A 22,255-nucleotide genomic window follows, 5' to 3' on the forward strand; every position below is an offset into this window, starting at 1 on the left:
ATCCACCTCCTCTCCCACGTGCCCTTTGTCCAGTCCTTGCTTTATTTTTCTCCATAGCCGTTAGCACCTTCCAACATATTAAAATATCCTCCCACCGGAGTGTACATTCCTTAAGGACACAGATTGTTGTCTGTTTTGTTCACTGTTCTACTCAGCGCCTGGTACAGACTAGGTGCTCCATCCTTGTTTCTTGAATAAATGGGATGTAGCGAGAAAGAAGTATGGTGGGCTGTGTTTTGGGCTCTAAAGAACTTTGGCAGAGGATCCGGAGACCTGAGTCCTCAAGCCCGGGACAGCCTGGAGGGCAGAGAAGTTCATTGGACTGCAGTTTCCTCACTGGTAAGATGGATACTGGCTGAGGTGACCGCTGAAGCCCTCAGGCTGTGAGGTTCCGAGGACCTGGGTGGTCAGAGGATGCTAGGTAGTGAGCTTCTTGGTATCTACTTTGAGCCACCTGGAGCTGTTACTGTGGCAGTGGATTTCTGAACCATGGGGTCAAGCTGGTATTTGTAAAAAGAATTGTTTTTTTCCAAAGTACTCCAGGCAGGTTTTTTTTGGGGGGGGTTGGGGGCTGCGTTGGGTCTTCATTGCTGCGCGCGGGCTTTCTCTAGTTGCAGCGAGCAGGGGCTACTCTTCGTTGAGGTGCATGGGTTTCTCATTGCAGTGGCTTCTCTTGTTGCAGAGCACGGGTTCCAGGCATGCAGACTTCAGTAGCTGTAGCACGCGGGCTCAGTAGTTGTGGCTTTCGGGCTCTAGAGTGCAGGCTCAGTAGTTGTGGTGCACGGGCTTAGTTGCTCCGTGGCATGTGGGATCTTCCCGGACCAGGGATCAAACCCGTGTCCCCTGCATTGGCAGGTGGATTCTTAACCACTGTGCCACCAGGGAAGTCCCCAGGCAGGTTTTTTTAAAAAGGGGGTTAAGAGGCTACATAAATTTTTATTACCACTCAATAAATCCTTCTTTCACCTCCTTCCTTTCCACTAACTTTTCTCTCCCAACTCCTGCAGGCTTGAACCACCAGCAATTATTTGGGTCCATAGATGAGTGCACCATTGACTTTTGAGGCTCCTATTTCAGTGAACTAGAACTTCGGAAGAAAACTCAGTAGGGGCAACCAACTTGTTTTGGTTTCAAGCTCAAAGCCCTTACATGTCTCATAGTTTGCCTTGAAATTATAAAGCTACCTTCTCTTCCCAGGCCACTCCATTCCAGAAATTTCACCACCATTGGGGGATGATTCCCCTGAGGGGCTAACAGACCTTACCAGCCAAACCTCCAAGCCAGTTGTGACGTCTCACAGAGATAATGAGGATTTATTTAGGGTGGAATTAACTTGCTGCTCAAGTATGTCACCACAGAATAGGAAGAGAAATTACAGCCTGTAGAAACCTCAGGCCTGTAATAGTTAACTTCCTGGAGACTAAATTTTCCTGCTCATTTCTGAGAAAGGCGTATCTGTCAAGATTTGAAAGGACGTTTCTGCATTCCTGTATTTTGACAGAACACTTCTAAAGTCTAACCTGTCCACCTTCTACAGTTTATGTCATTAGGCATCCTTCTCCTTGCTTTGTTTTGCTTTCCACCCCTGAAGGTCAGCAAGCTTAGGGAAGCAACGTGTGATCATCTGGGTTCAGTTCCCAGCTCAGCCACTCACTAGCTTGGGTGCTCAACCTCTCTGACCCCCACTTTCCTAAAAATCTATAAAATCAGGGTCAGAAGTCCTACTTGGCAGGGTTATTAAAGGGACTGAAAGTAGCTGGGCAGGGGGACGTGGTACACATCAAGTACTCAAGACTGGCCGCCATCCTTACCAATTCCTCTTCGAGTTTGCAGCAATAGCAAACTCTCATCCACTAAACAAATATCTGGTGGCTTTCCTCCAAATACCTGTGCAGTCTAAGTGTCCAGCTCAATTATATGACAGACTCTTGAGGGTCCAAGCTGGAGCCAAATTTTCATGTGTCCTTTTAATTAAAAGATTCAGCGCCTAATCACAGAAGGACATTGTTTGGTGGTGCCGATAATGAAGTTAGTCAGGGCTGCTGAAGTGTATCATTAGGATGGTTGACAGTTCACTCTGTGCCCATGGAATAAATGAATAGGAAGAGAGCCAGGAGGAAGGGGCCAGCCAGGAGAGACATATGTAAGAGATGTGATGGATGAACTCCCCCTGGACCTAGGATTCCGCTCCTCAGAACTGAAGGCATTTGTGTACAGTTCATATAATAAAGGATTTCCTATTATAAAAACCACAAGAGAAAGTAATGCGTTCTTTTGAGACACTGTACGTTCTGGCAGATATTATATTTTCTGAGTGGCATCATTATCTGGCTTTTGCCTCTAACAATTCTTTTTTAGCAGGCAGGGTATACATTATAAATTTTAAACAAATAATAAATATTTTTTTTTACATTGAAACCAAACCAGAACTGGCTGCCTCTTTTAATATATACATGAAAAAAAATTTTTTTTTTTTACATAAATTTTTTTTATTTTTATTTTATTATTTATTTATTTATTTATGGCTGTGTTGGGTCTTCGTTTCTGTGTGAGGGCTTTCTCCAGTTGCGGCAAGTGGGGGCCACTCTTCATCGCGGTGCGCGGGCCTCTTCACTATCACGGCCTCTCTTGTTGCGGAGCACAGGCTCCAGACGCGCAGACTCAGTAATTGTGGCTCACGGGCCCAGTTGCTCCGCGGCATGTGGGATCTTCCCAGACCAGGGCTCGAACCCGTGTCCCCTGCATTAGCAGGCAGATTCTCAACCACTGCGCCACCAGGGAAGCCCTACATGAAAAATTTTTAACGAAAGAAACTATACCTTTGGTAAATGTGCGGAATATTAATATAAGCTCAGGATGAATGCTGAAGAGTTCAAATTCATAAAACTCTGTTCTAAATCATTTTTCTGGTTTGAATACATCTTTCTGAATATAGCGATGCTGTGAGGCTTCATTTATTTTGCACAGAAAGTGATTTTATTTTTAATTCTTGTCCTCATTCTGTTACCATGATTCTCTACATTATTTAAGAAACTTGGCATAATAAGTTGTCCAGGGCTGGGATTTGTATTTGGGGAACTAAATACTCATTAATACTTTTAAAAAAATACTAAATAAATCCATATCCCATCATTTAGTAAATAGCCTTTATAATAAGGAAAAACTAATTATTCGTGGGATAAATTGTTTTATGTATTTAACTTCTGTTCTAGTGATGTTGCTCAACATCCAAATAACTAACTAGGATGTTAACTCTTACTGTTTTGTTGCTTTTGAGGGCATTTTAATGATAGGAATGTATTTGAATCATCAGTTTTACCGTTAGGGCCAAATCATTCTCATGGGCTTATGGGAATATATGCCACCAGGCAGTAGATTAATAACTATAAAAAAACCACATGAAAAGGTCACTGCAAAACTCAGATCAAAACCTGTGCTTTTCTGGATTTTGCAGGCTACCAGCTTTTTGAAGCTTCTCTATGGTAACATGATCTTTATGGCAACACCACTGAGCTCTGGACATTTATGATAATTAAGACAGCCCGGAAGTGCCGTGCACTCGCCCACAGCGCCGGCCTTCACTTAAGGAGGAAGGGCGCTGATCAGCACGCATCCATGTTAACAGAGAGCCCTCTTTTGGTGATGGTAGAAAAATATGATGGTGAAGGAGACTCTTTTGTTTTCCAAAATGATTGGCAAAAACAGACTGTACTGGGGCCAGGACCACAGAACTTGGGAGGGCTCTTTATGGAGAACCACAGCAGAAAGGAATTCTCTTTGCTGGTGAATTTTTCTGGCTTTCTGCACTGTCATTCCTGCAGTGTTTCACTTATACTCTCCAACCAGCTCACCATACCCTGATCGGCGGCCGCACTGACCCCCATCTTCTTACTTAAAACGTGTTATTGGAAGCAGGGCAACACAGGGAACTTTGAGTTTGCACACTGGGGATGGGATCAAATTGTCAGCCTATTCTGAACTTCGTAGAATACTCAAGGAGTTAACCAGAGTGATTCTGGCTTCCTTTGGCCTCCCCAATGTTTTTTGTATAATAAAGACTTGGACACTGGAAAATGCATTCAGAACACAAGCCAAGCCTTGAGTTCAGTGGGGATAGAGCAGGAGGGGTAACCCATGGGAGGGCATGGGTCCTGCAGGCACGTTCTGCCTGTGGCCTGCTGAATTGTAGATGTGCCGTTTGGGCCAGGTTTTGTGATAAGCTGGCTCTCTCGGTGGTGAGGGGCAAACTGCTTCACTTCCTGACCTAGAATCTCTTATCTGCAGCCTTGCAGATCCATTCCCTGCCCTTCCTACCGGCCCCTCGCAATGGGAACAGAGTCCCCCGTCTCTGGAAAGTAATGCTAAGAAAACAAACACTACAAAGGCTGGTAACAGGGGGATGTCTCTCTTGAATGTTTTTTGTGACCATCTAGGTTCAAGGAGGAGGGGGTCCCCCAGCTACGTGAGCCAGCAGGGTCTCTTTGTAGTAGGCATCCGTATGTTTGGCCAGATGTCCTCCCAGTGGAGGGCAGAGAGGGAAAGATAAAACAGAATTCTTATGAAAAATAAGTCTTGGGAGGGAGAAAAAACAAGACGGAGAAATTGTGTCAAGTAGGACGGGAGACCAGGCGGTGCCATCTGATATTGATTAAATGCTGATAGAGTCAGCAACGAGAAATGCGTGTCACTATGAAGTGACCCTTGTTCTTCAGCATGTGAAGCAGTGACAACTGTCTGGGAGCAGATCTGCATGAAGACCACATGCACAAGATGTCCAGTGGCAAACACAGCGCCAGCACGCATGGTGAGAAGGGGAGGAAAGGACCCCTGCACTGGACATCAGGGCACGTTCCTTCTGATTCTGCTTTACCTTGCCGGCCTCACTCTCCACATCAGTAACACAGTGATGCTTGACCGGATGACTTCTAAGCAATGCTCTAGCCCCAAATTCTGTTATCTATCATCATCTGCCCTCTGACCAAATCTTCTGAGGCACTTCTAATGGAATGAAAGAAATAGCCCTGGAGAGGCGTAAAGAGTTCACCCACCACAGTCCTAAAATCCAAAAGGAATGAAACCCTCCATCAACCATAAAAGTGTCATCCAAATCTTTCCACAGCATCCCTGGGTCTATCCTCGTCTGTGTTTTACAGTTTGCCACCAAAGCAAGTTAATTGTTTTCTGAACATGAGATGTGGCATACCTCTGGGTCTACCTGTGCTTCCCCCACTCCCAATTCCAAAAATATGCTCACTCTAACTGGGTATAAGGGGGTCTTTGTTTCATTTAAACTGCCAGATTATAGAGAGCTTATGAGCAGGGGGTTGTGTGTGTGTTCACCCTTCAGTTAAGGGTGAACGATTGAAAGTTTTCTTTGTTTTGTTTTTTTCTTTTTGGCATCATCATGAGGTCAGCAGTATTTGTTATAGGGTTGAGGCTGGATTCCAGTGGGAATGGAAGAGGAATCTTCCACTGAGATCAGAAGATCTCACACTAGGATGGTGGCAGTGGAAATGGATAGGAAAGCTTGACCAGAGAGGCACCATGGCGTAGGGGAGAGGTCATGGCGTTTGGAGTCAGACAGGCCCAGGTTCGAATCCTGGCTATGATGTCTATGGGATGTCATTTCAGCTCTCACTACCATGCCATCTTGAAGGGTTATTATATGAATTAAAGGTGATGTACAGTACCTATATTAGAGTCTGGCACAGTGTAGGCAGTAAGTGAACATCAATAAACTGTGGATGAGATGATCATGACAAAAATATCCACAGGAAGATTAGCAGGGTCTGATGACTGATTGAGTTAGAGAATAAGTATAAGAGAAGACTTCAAGGTGTCTGAGTTTGACCACCTGGGGGATTGGGATGGTAGGAGTATTTAGATTGGATGGAAATAAAAAAGTTGGGTGAAAGCTGGAGATCTGGTTTGGCAGGGCTAGTACCAAGGTCAGTTTTGGACACAAGAGATGGCACTGAAACATCCAGGTGGCAATGGAAGGAGGAGGATGGAAAGGAAAAGGAGTCAAAGAAATGAGAAAACTGCGATGCTGAGAAGCTGATTAACTCTGGGTCTGTTTGATCAATAAGTCTGACTTTACAGCTTTACCTTCAAGGAATTGGCTCACCAAGGTTGATCCAGCATGACCATCTTCTAAAACAAACCGTAGCTCCTCAGAATGTGTTCCTCCAACGAAGCATCTCCTGGACCTTGTTAGACATACAGAATTTTAGCTCCTGCTTCAGACCTGCTGAATCAGAATCTGCATTTCAACAATGTGATTGTAAGCACTTGACGGTTTGAGAAGCACTGTTCTAAAGCATGGCGGCCAGACCAGCAGCATCGCAGCCCCTGGGAACTTGTTAGAAATCCAGATTCTCAGGCGCCTTCTCAGACTTCCTGAATTAGAAAGGCTGTGTTTCAACAAGCCTTTCGAGTGAATCCAGTGCACCGCAGAGTTTGAGAATCATTGCTCTAAGTCATGGAACAGACAGATTGAGCCCCCTCCCCTTGGGTGTATAGCCCAGAACACTGGAGGGATTGGTTAAACCCTGAAACTTAATTTGAGTCATTGTTCTATGCTGCTTCTCTCATCATTTTGCATTAAACACAGCTGAAGAACTCTTTTCACCAAAGAAGGGCACAATGCGTAAAATTACAAACCAAAGGAGAGAAACTTCAGCTGTGGCTTAATCTTCACAATTTACCCATCAAAAGTTATTGAGCACAATCATAGAAGATCAGTCCTTTATGTGCTGTTGCTCCTGGGAGACGCTATTAGTAGGACACACATAGGGAAAGGAAGACTCTCGCGATACTCCTTACAATGTGATTTTCACATTAAAATGTCAAGAGTCTTTGTCTTCTGTGTTTCTCATCAGTCCGATGGCAAGTTCCCTTTTTATGGGTTAGTTTCTGGAGTCATTTGCAGAAGTGTTGGTGGTTTACCACTTAGACTAGAATGTTTTTCAAAAAGTTCAGCTGTGAGCACTAAAAATTTACCTCCTCGCATCAAAAATGTCTGGTTTTTCTGGTTGTTCCCTAGTTGATATTTAAATCACTGTGATAACTTAAATAAGGGTCAGTGTCTGTTTTCTGTACATATGTAGTGTACAGAGATGGTTATATATGGAGCATTTTAATCATAAAATTACCTATATTTTCTGCTATAGGTTATAGTACAGTATAGCCAGTGGCATGCTGGTAAAGCAATTGAGGGTGTGGGAGGGCATCATTTGTAGTGTTTGCCAATTTCCATGGTGTAAATACTCCCTCCAGGGTTGATTTCAAGCTGCCAACCGTTTAACAACCAGTTCCCAAAATTCCTACAAATTTGACAATTGACTCTTGCAAGCCAGTAGGAACTAGCTCGAGCACACCACTGAAACAAACATCAAGGGACAAGTCACAATTTTGTTGTTGTTGTTGTTGGTTGTGTCTGAATTACTGTAGGTCCAATAATGGCTGACACAAGTAGATTTGGGTGTTTTAAATCTCTTGTCATGTAGAGATCTTTATTGAAATTATAATTATCATAATGGAATGTGATCTTGAAACTGTTCTATGAGACAAAGTTCTCTATTTTCAAGTCATTAAATACGTTTATAATAATGGTGAGATTTAAAGTGGTTGTGTTGCTCAAGTATGTTTAATTTTAAAATACCACTCATCCTATAGTAGGGCATATGTAAAAATTATATTCTTAGTTACAGTATTTGAACCAAAATGCAAAAAGATACTTTTGAAATGTTTTTTTGGTTACTATTATTAAGATTTGACTTTTCTTACAGGTATTCAGGAAGGAACACAATGTACCAAATGTAAAAATAACTGGGCACTGAAGTTTTCTATCATATTATTATACATTTTGTGTGCCTTGTTAACAATCACAGTAGCCATTTTGGGATACAAAGGTAAGTACTCTTTCCTTTTTCCTTCCAAATAGCAAGTTTTCTTTCATTAATTTAAGCCTGAAAAAACAAGTACATTTGCAAGTGTGAAGTATTTCATTAATATAACTCTTGCCAACAAAACTTAAACATCTTAAGCTCCATCTTTGTGTCTTGAGCTTCTTGTAGCTGTGGGATCTGAAAGGAGAGAAGTAGCAATTCCTTTTGAGTCATTTCAACCATAATCATGGCCCTCTATGAGTTATAAAATTTTTTCCTCTTTGTTGCTTTTTCCTACTTATTTCCAAATACTCCCTCTTCCTCTATCTTTTTTCATCTTATCTCTAAGAGGCCCCACGAAAACCCTGGAGTCAGCACACGGGAAAACTGTATTGACAGAGGATAAGACTTCCAAGAGATACAATTTACTTCACCTAGGGACTGGCCAATTAATTCCCTTTTGTTTCTCTTCAGCACATTTACTGTGGTCACTGTTTATATACCCCCACAAAAATACCACCCTGTAGAAATTAAACACAGAGGTGGCACCACCACCTCAACTGTACTTTATGGCACATCAGGCATTCTTTCAACATGTCTGGTTTAAGGTCAGTGGAGGATTTTTGCCTGAATCCTCCAGATCTGCAAAGTGGGTTGGTTCCCCCCACCCCCTGTTCCAGACACCGCAGGTAGAAGGCGCCCTGATTCAGAATCACAAGCTACGTAAACCCTTTTATAGAAAACAGCCATGGGGGACTTCCCTGGTGGTGCAGCGGTTAAGAATCCGCCTGCCAATGCAGGGGACACAGGTTTGAGACCTGGTCCGGGTCCGGGAAAATCCCACATGCCGCGGAGCAACTAAGCCCGTGTGCCACAACTACTGAGCCTGTGCTCTAGAGCCTGTAAGAAGCCTGTGAGAAGCCTGTGCACCGCAAGCTCTCTGCAACTAGAGAAAGCCCGCGTGCAGCAACGAAGACCCAACACAGCCCTAAATAAATAAATTTATTTATGTATTTAAAAAAAGAAAAGAAAACAGCCATGGAAGCCTCACAGAGACATGCGAGATAGATGTGATGTCTGGTTTCAGCAAGAGGCAGACATGGGGTCTGTTGATCTTCGCTCTGCCTTCCCTCAGCACTGACAGATTAACAGTGGAGAATTCCCACATGTTCCCTTCTCTGTTCCCTGCCCCATAGATTTAACCTGGGGACAGAAGGATGCAAAGTGAATTCCCTCCAGCTTGTAACTCCTCCCACTGCTCTCCCAGTGTTTAGCAGTTTCCTGAGAAAACAATGTACTGGAATAAGAATGGGCTTTGGAGCCAGACGGTCCCGGTCCAGTTCTTGAGTCCACCATTTGTAATGCAATTGTGAATGTTTATTAAGTGCTCGCTGGTGTGCCAGGCATCACGCTAAATCCTCTGCATGGCTGTGTAACCTGGGTATGAAGCATAGCCCCTTAGTGTTTCTGATTTCTTATCTGTAAAATGGCAATAATGATGCCACTCTTCAAGGTGATTGCGATGAGCAAAGATGATGTAACTGAGCCACCTGTCCTAAGGTTGGTCCCAGTAGCGAGTGGCTGAATCTCTCTGTTCCTTGCTTCTTCATAACTGCATTTTTACAGCCCTAGCTATGAGAATGGCAAAACATGTTAAAAATACTCAGTATAGTCAAGGCTTGTTAAGTCCACTTTTAAGGCTATTTCCATGGAAAATTGTATGCATCCTGTAGTGGGCTGACTGATGAACTTGGGCAATGGAAGTTTGGGAAATTACCAGGTCATTTTATCCATTTACGATGAGTTAATCTAACCTAGGATTAACGAGCAAGTGTTAAGAAAGGCTATTAAATCATGGCGGGGCTGGACAGAGGCGGCGGGGGAGGAAACCTAGTGGCGAAAAGGAAGGTGTTTTATGTCCCAGGTAATTCAGCCTGGTTGTCTTCCTTTACTGGGTTATTTAGGTCATTACTCACTTCACAACTTTTCCTAGTGAACTCAGATAAAGGAGATGCTTGAAATCAAACAGTCATTTAATAGGTATCTTTAGGGCTCAGCACTGTGTGATATGAAAGTAAACAGAGATGAGAAAGGTTTGAAGAAATACCTCTGTATGGTATTTTGTCATTTTTACCTCTGCAAAAAAATAAGGTCTAGGATCTTTATGCCTTAAGAATTATACAGAAAGATACAAAATAGGGGGCTTTGTTGGTTTATTTTTAAAGTACAGATATTTCCTCCATTTTTATGACAGTGGAAAGCCCTTCTCAGCTCTGGCATATTTGTGTGGGCTGGTCCATTCACCTGGAACACCTTTTCCCTGTTCTCCACCTTTCTCTTTATGACTTTCTCTTCCTTCTTTCCCTTCATGTCTCCCTCAGACACATGTCCTGCAAGAAGCCCCTGAAAGCTGAGTTGGGTGCCCTCCTGCTGGTCCCCATGGCATCCTTTTTTACTCTTAGCCCCTGTCACACTATATCATTATGGCCAGTGGGTCTGTCTCACCACCCAAACTGTAAGCTCCACGAAGACAAGAGACTATCTTTTATTTATCATATCTCCCACTAGCACCTGACTCATAGTACATAATAGTTACCCAATAAAGTTTACTGAATGAATTAATGAGAAGATGGATGGATGGATGGATGGTTGAATTGTAGATTAGGGCTGACTTCTATAAAGGCAGTCAATCAATGCCCAGGGACCTCTAAGCCAACTGCTGAGACTCAAGGCCCTACCTAGAAGCTTAAAATCCTGAAGATCACTTGGCCTGCTCTGGGGTGTATCTTGCCAGGATGAAGGGCGAAGAGATTGAGGAAGCGAGACAAGTTGGAGGCCCCTTTCCCTCTTTCAGGGTCCCCATCCCTCAGGCTTCTACTGACAAAATAAGGTAACACAACATGCAATTTTGTCTTTAAACACAGCCTTAATGTGCTAAAAATGCTGATATTTCCAGATGTGTTTTCCCTTTACTTGAACAGTGATTCCTCTTTCTTGCTGATAAGATTCTGGTGACCCAACATGGTAAGAGGCAGAAAGATAAGTTCTTCCTTCACACATCTCCCTTTGAAGTCTGGAGAAACTCGCTCCACTTTAAAAAAAAAAAAAAAGGGAAGAAAGAAACAAAAAAGAATATTCAGTGAAAAAAGATCTTTCTCTGGAGGAGAAGTTGGAAGGAAGTAAAATAGAAACTCCTTTATTTATCAGAGTTTGCAAAGGCAATTCCATGGTGTTTTCCTCAAAACTGTTCTTTACTTCTCCTTTTATGTCACTTATGCAGCTACAAGTTAGGATGTAACTTAAGTTCCTTCCAGAGAATTTGCTGAACAAGTCAGAGGATTGCTGAGTCACCCAGACAGGTCAGTACACTTGTGACAATGAGGCATGTCAGCCACTTTACAGAAAGCACATTCTCAGACAGTTACAGCTTGGTGCACCCTCTGTCCTGGACTCTTTATCATCGGTGAGTGAAGCTTCCATGACAGAGGCCACCTCCTAAATTCAGTGGGTCATTCTTCCTCCAGAACATTCCCTGAACAAGAAAATCCTAGTCTGTGGTCCTGCCCAGCAGGCATCCACCTTAAGGTAATTAGGATAAAGATGAAAGACAGACATCTGAATCTTTTTCAGTAAGAACCTCCTCTGATGCAACATTCCTAGTCATAAATGTCTGCCTTGCTGTTCAGCTCTGCCAAGGTAGCAGTTACAGCTGGATAAGTAGGCTTTCAGATGTGCATCAGATCACACTGTGTAGCTGTTGTCAGAATCCAGGATAACACCCTATAACCAGATCTTCTGTATTTTTGTAATGAAATATGAAATAGTGTTCAAGGTAGAAATGTCTTTATTACAGCACGAAGGAGCGTAACTGGTATTACTGGGAAGTCCCAGGTACCAGTAGGGGGCGTGTTTCTCCCTCAGGACCACAGTCAGGCTGGTACAGACCCTCGTGAGCACCAGGCAGGAGCTCTGTGCTCTGCTCTTGTTCCCCGTCCCCAAGGCCTGGGCCATGAGCTAAGTCTCTTGGATCCTCCATGTCCAGCTCTGGGCCACAAACCTGGCAGAGACTTGGTAAACATCTGAGGATGATGAGTGTAAAGGGAAGATAAAGAAGACACAGTCCTTCCCCTGAAGGGACTTTTCTTGGAAGAAACCATATTTAGGAAAAAGAAATACTGGATGAAGGGCAATGTGGAATTATAGAGCAAGCATGGATTTTAGAGTTAGATCTCCTGGCCTGGTATCCCATTTAGTCACTTACAAGCTGTGTGAGGGACTTCCCTGGTGGTCCAGTGTTTAAGACCCCGCACTTACACTGCAGGGGGCGTGGGTTTGATCCCTGGTCAGGGAACTAAGATCCTGCATGCCATGTGGCCAAAAAAATAATAAAAATTTTAAAATTAAAAAAGTAAAGTGCAGATTTTTACCCCCCAAAAAATTTAAAAAAATAAGCTGTGTGACTCTGGACAAGTTACTGAACATCTCTGAGCCTCAGTTTTTTTCATCTGTAAAATAGCAGTCATAAGGATTAACTGCAGTGATGATGCAGTGCACCTTACAGAGAGCAGGCAATCCATAGAGGCTGTTTTTATTGCCATTCAGATAAAGGGTCCATTGGTGTGGAATCAGATCATCAGGCAAGGCTTAGCACGACGGGCTGGTGAGATTTGGAGTAGACCTTAAAGGACGGGTGGAATCCAGACAGGGGAGAAGGAGGTTAGTGGCCCAGGCCAAGGAATGATACCAACATGCTTTTATAGAAAAGGTATTATTGTCAGATGATCCTAGAGAATTGAGTTTTGGGTACTTAAAGAAGGGCAACACTTCAGATATGACACCTAAAGCAACAATATTTTGAAGAAAAAATCTGTCAAGAAACACTTTCCAATAAAGGGGAGCCTGTGAAAAAACAGACTGCTCATGACCCTTCTGTGTTTCATGTTTGTTTTCCTCATATGAGAATAATCTACAAACTGAGGTCTCCCTCCAAAGATGGGGAATTTCCAGGGTCAGAGAGGATGGTCTGCCACTATTTTCCTGACAGAGAATTTGTGCTAATGAGTTAAGAGTAAAAAACAGCGAAAATGCTGTGTGCTATTACAGCAAGTGTTATCTCCATCAGTCTAGTATTTTAAAGCAGTTAGCAAGCTGCCAGTTTTGCACTCCTCAAGTTTGCAGCTTTATACCCAGATCCTGTGTTTTTAAACACAGACACACAGGCACTGGTGCGTGTAACCGGTTCATAATCCTTGTGGGCGGGGCAGAGAGTTTCCTAGCACCAAAGAGAAACCCAACAGGTTTTTGGGTTTTTTTAATGAATGTATTTATTCCTTTTACTCTATACAAACCTGAATTATCTGTCTATGACAGTTCTGTGTTTTTAAAAAGTAAAATGGAAGAAAAATAAGAGAGGGTAGAAAATGACTGCCTGTCAGCATATTCAGAGGTTTCTTTGGCTTCCAGGAAAAAAGGTCAGGACTTAAGATCCTGTATGTGGTTTGAGGACAGACTGAGGAATGTGTTTTGATTTGAGGATCAAAACTGAACCTAAACTTGTAAACATTCGTATTTTATTTTTTTTAAAGGGTAGCTTTGCTAAAATGCAGATGAAACATTTTGTTCTTCCCATTTTCCAGGGATTTAGGAATGTGCATGCCTATCAGACAACCCTCAGATTATTATAACTATACCTCTGTGTTTATATAGTCATCTTTAAAAAAAACGATAATTATTCAACTAAATGCCATACTCATTGCCAGTGCCGAGGCCTCCCTGCATTGGTTGGTTTATACGTTTGTTTGCATAACCTCTAGCTCAGTCGATTTTTTCCACGATTTTTTCCACAGGCCTCGGCAGCCAGCAGGCAGATTCTCATTTATTTAAAAAAAACGGTGTAATGAATAAGTATGTGATGAATACCTACTATGCGCCACACACTAAGCTAAGAGCTGGAGATAAAACCAACACAAATTTTCCGGCCCTAAGGGGTCTTAGAGAAACCATGACAACACAGTGACGAGAGTCCTATAATCGGGAGAGAGACCCCTGCAACATAAACTTCAGCAACGATTTCCCACAGGACGTGACCAGCTGAGTCTTGAAGAGCAAGGAGGGCTTAGCTTGGGGAAGAGGCCAGGGAAGAACATTCTAGGTGGGGAGAAGCATGCGTGGAAAGGCTTGGGGGAGAAAGAGCGTTTGGTGCAAAGCACACATTTCATTATGACCAGACTATAGAAGCTTGAGGAAGAGCACGACGAGCTTCTCTAGGGAAGGTGCTGGGAGCCGTGGAGCCTGGTTCACTTTAGGTCACGCATACACGTGGGAACATACTTCTGCTTCCTGATGGGAGCCTGGAGAATCTTCTCACGCAGTCCCACGTGGGTGGAACGCTTGCTGAATAAAATAGACTGGGTCCATTGGCTGATAAGTAATATATAAAACATACTCATGCTTAAAAAATTAGTCATTATTTTTTAAAAAGCTATCGATACCAAGAGGGACAGTCAGACTTGATCCCAAGGTGCTAGAGGTTGGATCTCATAGGAGTTACTTCTGGAGGGATATACTCTTATTTGACATTTATTTTTTATTTTTATTTTTTCACTTAGTACACTTTATTTTTTTCTATCTTTATTTTTTTATTGAAGTATAGTTGATTTTCAGGTGTACAACATAGTGACTCAATTTTTTTATAGGTTATACTCCTTTTAAAGTTATTACAAAATAATGGCTATATTTCCCTGTGCTGTACAATATATCCTTGTTACTTATTTACTTTATACATAGTTTGTATCTCTTAATCCCTATCTTGCCCCTCTCCCCTCCCTTCTCCCCACTGGTAAACATTAGTTCTCTATACCTGTGAGTCTGTTTCTGTTTTGTTATATATATATTCGTTTGTTTTATTTTTTTAGAGTCCACATATAGGTGATATGATACAGTATTTGTCTTTCTCTAACTTATTTCACTAAACACAGTACCCCCCAGGTCCCTCCATGTTGTTGCAAATAGCAGAATTTCATTCTTTTTTTATGGATGAGTCATATTCCATTGTGTGTATGTATGTGTGTATATATATATATATATATATATATATACATACATACATACATACATACATACCACACCTTCTTTAGCCATTCTTTTGTTGATGGTCACTTAGGTTGATTCCATATCTTGGCTATTGTAAAATAATGCTGTTGTGAACATTGGGATGCATGTATCTTTTTGAATTAGTGTTTTCATTTTCTTCATATATATACCCAGCAGTGGAATCGCTGGACACATGGTAGTTCTGTTTTTAGTTTTTTGAGGAACCTCCTTACTGTTTTTCATAGTGGTTGCACCAATTTGCACTTTCACCAAGAGTGTAGTAGGGTTCCCTTTTCTCCACATCCTTGCCAACAGTTGTTATTTGTAGACTTTGAGGATAGCCATTCTGACAGGTGTAAGGGGATATCTCATTGTGGTTTTGATTTGCATTTCTCTGATGATTGACAGTGTTGAGCATTTTTTTCACATACCTGTTGGCCATCTGCATATCTTCTTTGGAAAAACATCTGTTCAGATCTTCTGCCTGTTTTATTTTGTTTGTTTGTTTGGTTGGATTTGTTTTTGGTGTGTGGGGGGGAAATCTCCTGGAAGATGAGTTACAGTGACATGGCTTGAGTTGTAAGGAGCAAGAGACAGTTGTTGAAATGCGTCCATTACAGATGAATAGGGAAACACTGAAGTCTCAAGAAATGTTGCATTGAAAGGATGAGAAGAAAAAGATGCTGAAATCAGAGAGAAGGTACACCATGTCTTGAAGTTCTGTGGTTTATAGCCTCAAAGATAGAAAAGTAGAGTAAAATTGGGTGATGCTGATTTCAAAAGGAGGAAAGGGTTAAAAGATATTTCAAAGATAAGGATCAAGATGTGCCAGAGGTAAACAATTATGTCAATACTTACAGTCCCCACTAGGGAGGACCTCCAGGGAAGTGGTGTTATTGGGAAGGAATCAGGTTTTCATTTATATGAAGAGGTACAATACTAGAGAAGGTAGAAGATGAAAGAGATTATGACATAGGATGGATCACTGTTAGGGAGAGTAAGAGTTTTCTTCTTTATAGACTAGAGCTTAGTGACCTGGATATTTTTATTCCAATAATACAAAAGATGAAGGCTGGTATAAAGAGAAGGAAATAGATGAAAGAGAGTCTGACACTGCAACTTTGGAATTCAGGGAAGCATCGAGGATGCCATAAATCAATTTAAAAAAAGATATATATATGTGTATGTGTATACATATATGTTACATATTCATTCTCTATTTTAAATTACAATAAAGTATAATTCAGTAAGTTTGGTGTTTGTATAATAAATCTGCCCATTTTTTAATTGGCATGTTTGTTTTATTGATATTGAGTTGCATGAGCTGTTTATATATTTTGGATATTAACCCCTACGGGTCATATCATTTGCAAATATTTTCTCTCATTCAGTATGTTGTCTTTTCATTTTGTCACTGGTTTCCTTTGCTGTGCTAAAGCTTTTAAGTTTAATTAGGTCCCATTTGTTTATTTTGTTTCTTTGTGTTGTTTCTTTTGCCTTAGGAGACAATCCCCAGACATTTTAGAATGGTAAACTTAAATTCATAACCATGGAGAATTACTGCCTTCTGAGAACGAATAAGGACAGTGGCTTTAACACTGCATCACTAACTTTCCCTATCATGTACAATCAGGAAAATGCTGGGAAAAAAGTCTTCTTAGTAAATTATTATTTGGAAACCCACTTAGGCATCTTCTTGGGAACTGATAAAGATTCACTTGTCACTACGGAGAAGCAGATTTTCAAGCCTCAGTGATGAACTCATGACAGAGAGTAGCAAACACCCTTGACTTCGCATTCCTTTTACAACGACTTTATGTATAGACTTGAGCTAGATGTTCTTTGCCATGGAATCTCCTTCCATATAATCGAGTTACACCTACCAAGAATGGTAGGGAGTCTGATGAGTGACAAAATTTTGTGTTATGCCTCCACCTATGGAAGTTAATATAAAAAATAACACAGATTGAGGATTTCTATAATACAAAAAATATTTAATGAGTTCCATACAATTTCTGAAATCTCCAAGCCAATACAGAATCCTGAGAATAGCTTTTAAGAACATACAGTTCTCAACCGAGTAAACTACCACCTGGGTTTGCGACAAGTACGTTACTTATTTTTCTAAAAGAATGGCTTTTTCCCTATATTTAATTTCTTTTATACTCTTTTTCTTTCACTCTGTTTCCTTTATTCTGTAATGAAATGCTCTCTTGTTGAAACTGAAAGATAAAATATGGGCAGGTGTGTGTATTAATCCATTGATTTCCAAATCTTAGTTGTAGAGAAAATGGACAGTGTAACAGGTGGCATGGAGACATCTCGCCAAACCTATGATGACAAGCTCACAGCAGTGGAAAGCGACCTGAAAAAATTAGGTAATCTGCAATGAAAGTGAACCATTAAGTTGAATCCCCTAACTCAACTCTATGTAAATGACCACAGCTTTTTAGAATGACATGGCTCTAAACTCACATTCACCCAGAAAGACTTTAAACTTTCATGTTGTGTGTTGAATCTTTCCTCATGATTTAATTCAAAGACTTTAAAATTTTAAAGTTAAGGACCAATTTTGGAGTTGAATTCCGCTCCCCAGAAAACACTATTATGTGCCACATAAAACCTGAAGACCAATCCTGATCAAAAAGAACCACAAATACCCTTTATTAAAAGCTCTTTTATGAAATACTCAGTAAATTCCTATTCGAAATATTTTAAACTTCATAAAAAAATTGTAGAAATTAATTTAAAAAAATAAAAGATCCCAGCCTATTCTTATCCTGTGATTTTTTTCAATTTTTTAAAAAGGAATTTTGGTGAATTAAACAGGTTATTGCCTTCTTGACGTCCTTCCCAGTGCTCTAGAATCAGGCAAATTCCCCCTCCTTTGAGATCAGTGTTCACCCAAGTTAGTCTGTCCTAGTACTCAGTAGCCTTTCCAATTTCTGAGGACCCAGTTTTAACAGAGATATGGATTTTACTACTGCAGTGCAGTCTGCATATCCCACAAGTTTTATGTGTGAAATAGAGCACATCCCAGTTAGGTCTCTGGGATCTGTGACCTCATCTGAACACTTCTCCATCCCACCAATCTGAGTAACACACGTGTCTTATTCCAGGGGACCAAACTGGGAAGAAAGCTCTCAGCACCAACTCAGAACTCTCCACCTTCAGGTCAGACATTCTGGATCTTCGTCAGCAACTTCGTGATATTACAGAAAAGACTAGCAAGAACAAAGATACGCTGGAGAAGTTACAGGTGAGCGGGGATGCGCTGGTGGACCAGCAGAGTCAACTGAAAGAAACTTTGGAGAATAACTCCTTCCTCATCACCACTGTAAACAAAACCCTCCAGGCATATAACGGCTATGTCACAAATCTGCAGCAAGACACGAGTGTGCTGCAGGGCAACCTGCAGAGCCAGATGTATTCTCACAACGTGGTCATCATGAACCTCAACAACCTGAACCTGACCCAGGTGCAGCAAAGGAACCTCATCACAAATCTGCAGCGCTCTTTGGATGACACAAGCCAGGCAATCCAGCGAATCAAGAATGACTTCCAAAACCTGCAGCAGGTTTTCTTTCAAGCCAGGAAGGACACAGATTGGCTGAAGGAGAAAGTGCAGAGCTTGCAGACGCTGGCTGCCAATAACTCTGCCTTGGCCAAAGCCAACAATGACACCCTGGAGGACATGAACAGCCAGCTCAGCTCCTTTGCGGGGCAGATGGACAACATCACTACGGCCTCCCAAGCCAATGAGCAGAACCTGAAAGATCTGCAGGATGTACACAGGGATGCGGAGAACAGAACGGCTGTCAAGTTCAGCCAGCTGGAGGAGCGCTTCCAGCTCTTTGAGACCGACATTGTGAACATCATTAGCAACATTAGCTACACGGCCCACTACCTACGGACACTGACCAGCAACCTGAATGAAGTCAGGACCACGTGCACGGATACGCTGACCAAACACACGGATGATCTGACCTCCTTGAATAACACACTGGCCAACATCCGTTTGGATTCTGTTTCTCTCAGGATGCAACAAGATTTGATGAGGTCGAGGTTGGACACTGAAGTGGCCAACTTATCAGTGATTATGGAAGAAATGAAGCTGGTGGACTCCAAGCATGGTCAGCTCATCAAGAATTTTACAATACTACAAGGTAAGCGAAAATTCTGAATTTGTGTTTGTATTAGTTATCTATGGCTGTGTAACAGATGACCCTAAAACTCGGCAATTTAACACCATAAGCATGTATTATCTCATAGTTTCTATGGATCAGGGATTCAGGAGCAGCTTAGCTTAGCTAGATGGTTAGTAACTCTCATGAGGTTGTGGTTAAGATATTGGCCAGGGCTGCAGTCTTCTGAAGCCTTAACTGAGGCTGAGGATCTGCTTCCAAGATGCTCATTCACACGGCTCTTGGCTTGTCAGCTGTTGGCAGGTGGCCTCGCTTCCTCACCATGTGAAATTGCTTGAGTGTTCTCACAACATGGCAGCTGGCTGCCTCCAGAGCAAGTGATCCATGAGAAACAGAATGAAGGAAGCCACGATGCCTTTTATGACCTAGCCTCAAAAGTCACATACCATCACTTCCACCACATTCTCTAATTTAGAAACAAGTCACTAAGTCCTTCCCACACCCAAGGGGGAAGGGAATTAAGCTCCATTTCTTGAAAGGAAGCATAACTAAGAATTTGTGGACACTGCTCAAATGTGTTCCATTAAATATTTGTGGGATGAAAGATTGGTTAACTTGGATTTTCTTAGTGCCTAGCTATTTCAGTGCCAATATAAATCAGGCTCCTTTGGAAGGAAGATTAATTCTTTTAGATCATGGAGTTACCATTAAGAGATTCCTACTTCTAAGTGTCATGAGCAGATGGATGGTTGGCCATTACAGTAACTGGTAACACCACAGAGGAGGGGACTAATGCACTTACATAAAAATCTGAGTTTTGCTCTCAACCAGATCATCCCTATGAATTGAAAGTCTTTGGATTAGATTAAGCCCACTTCTGAAGATTTGCAGCAACCATATACTAATAGTATTTTCAGTCATAACTATTTTCACAGGGTTTAAGTTGAAAGTACTGGGTGAAAGATGCTGTGCTCGGCGCTCTGGGGTACACAAGGAAGACCAGATGGTCTTTGCCCTCACATAGCTTAAAATCAAGAGAATTTTAGGGCAAAAAGAGACTGGCTATAAGCAAATGTAATCCCGATTTTCAAAAAAAGGGGATAAAGGTAGAGTCTACACACTGTGTAGAATGGGGAATTTGTCTTCAAGCCCAAGAAAAATTTGAGAAGAGATTATAAAAAGGATAATTTTTGAGTTTTCAGGAATGCAGTAATCATCAGAATGAATTCACTAAGAAGAAGGCTGGTGAACCTAATCTTATTTCCTCACATTAACAGAGTTAGTATATTGTTTAAACTAGGAGAATGAAAAATAGCATATCTGGATTTCACCAAGGCACTTGGCAGTGATACCCTTGAACAAGATGGAGCAATCAGTGCTGGTTTATAGCCCAGTTAGATGGGTTTATTGGTTGTATTCATTTTCTGTGCTGCATAGCAAATTACTAAAAACTCAGCAGCTTAAAACACCCACTTCTCATCCCACAGTTTCTGTGGTCAGGAATCTGGGCACAGCTCAGGTGCGTCCTTTGCTCAGGGTTTCACCCAGCTGCAGTCTCAGCGAGGAACTGTGGTTTCGTCAGAGTCTTGACTGGGGAAAGACTCATTTCCACACTCCTTCACGTTCTTGGCAGAATTCATCTGTTTGGACTGTAAGATCGGCTGTCAGGTCCTAAAGGCCACCCCCAGTCCTTTGCCATGTGACCATCTCAAAACATTACAGCTTCTTCAAAGCCAGCAAGGGAGTCTCTCTCTCTCTCTCTAGTTGGCAAACACAGAGTCTTATATAATGTAACCTAGTCAAGGGAGTGACATTCCATTGCCTTTGCCATATTCTGTTGGTTAGAAGCAAGTTAGAGGTTCCATACTTAAGGGGAGGGGATTATACAAGGGCATGAGTCATTGGGAGTCACCCTGGGGTGTGACTGCCATACTATTGAATGACTGAGTATAAAGAGTGATAGTTCATGAGCCCCTCTGAGCCTGGAGGCAGATCTGGGTGGCAGATGGCAGGGACCTGCTCAACAGCTTTGCAGGGACTCGCTTGAGGATGTGGATGACCTGGTCATCCAATACTTGTGTGACATGAAACTGTATATACTATGTAATGGGTGATAGAATCATAATCCAAAATGATCTGCAGAGGCTGGCGTAGTAAAGAGATGCCAACAAAATGAAATAAATAGGGAAGACATGTAAAACCTGCTCGTACATAGAAAAGACCAAATACCAATGTTGATGGGAGGGCATGGCTTGGAGGAAGTGTGCAGGAAAAGCGTGGGGATTTTAGTTGACTGTAAGCAACTAAATGTGTCTTCCAGGGAAGTTAATGTGATCTTTGACCATATTAATAAAAATATGATTTCCAAAATGAGGGAGGTGATATCTTACTCCCTTCAGCATGGCAAAACCACTCCTGGAGGATACTGCGTATGTCGGGGAGCCCCTTTCAACAGGGGCACTCACAGGCCATCATGCTCAGAAAAATATGACCAGGATGATGGGGTCTAGAAACCATGTGCTGTGAGGAAGGACTGAAGGACCTGGGAACTTTAACCTGTAGGAGAGACAGCTTAGTGGGGAATAAGGCCGTTGTTTACAACTATTCAAAAGGCCAGCATGTGGAAGAGATTTTAAATGACATCTGAGGTGCTCCAGAGGGTGAAACAAAGACTAGTGGGTACTCATTAAAGGAAAATAAATTTTGGTTTTATATAATGTTCCTTATAAAAATTGGTGTTGCCTGAGACTATAATGGGTTTCCTGAACCATAGGCATGCCCCAACTCTAGAGAGGTTGGACAGTGCCCGTCAGAGTATTGTAGGTATGAGTCATACTCTGAATAAAGAGGTGGGCTTTCAGATGACCAGAAAGTTCTTCAGTGCTTGATTCATTTTTTTTCCTATTCTTTCTCAACCTAAATTCAGAATGAGGGCAGATCTCAGCAGACGTTCAACCTCAGAAAATAAGAGCTTTCTAATTGTCTCTTAAAGTTGTTATAGCTTAGGCAATCCTATCATGGTATTCTGGACATTTTCTAGCTATAAATTTCATAGTTTTATTATTCCATGGGTTTAATTGTTAACTTCTCTTGTACAAGGAAACTTCTGACATATTTAGTTTACAGACA

At 41.8% G+C, this 22,255-nt stretch overlaps 1 protein-coding gene across 1 annotated transcript in view; it reads left to right on the forward strand.

Annotated features, from left to right (window-relative positions):
- COLEC12 (collectin subfamily member 12) overlaps positions 1–22,255 on the forward strand; it is a 191,988-nt gene that overhangs the window by 140,605 nt on the left and 29,128 nt on the right. Inside the window, exons 3-5 of the mRNA XM_036823213.1 lie at positions 7,791–7,913; positions 17,261–17,359; positions 18,101–19,147. Of these exons, the coding sequence (XP_036679108.1) occupies positions 7,791–7,913; positions 17,261–17,359; positions 18,101–19,147 (1,269 nt within the window). The remainder of the gene's footprint in view (positions 1–7,790; positions 7,914–17,260; positions 17,360–18,100; positions 19,148–22,255) is intronic.

The sequence above is a fragment of the Balaenoptera musculus genome, chromosome 14, assembly GCF_009873245.2.
Source record: "Balaenoptera musculus isolate JJ_BM4_2016_0621 chromosome 14, mBalMus1.pri.v3, whole genome shotgun sequence".
NCBI classification, from domain to species: domain Eukaryota; kingdom Metazoa; phylum Chordata; class Mammalia; order Artiodactyla; family Balaenopteridae; genus Balaenoptera; species Balaenoptera musculus.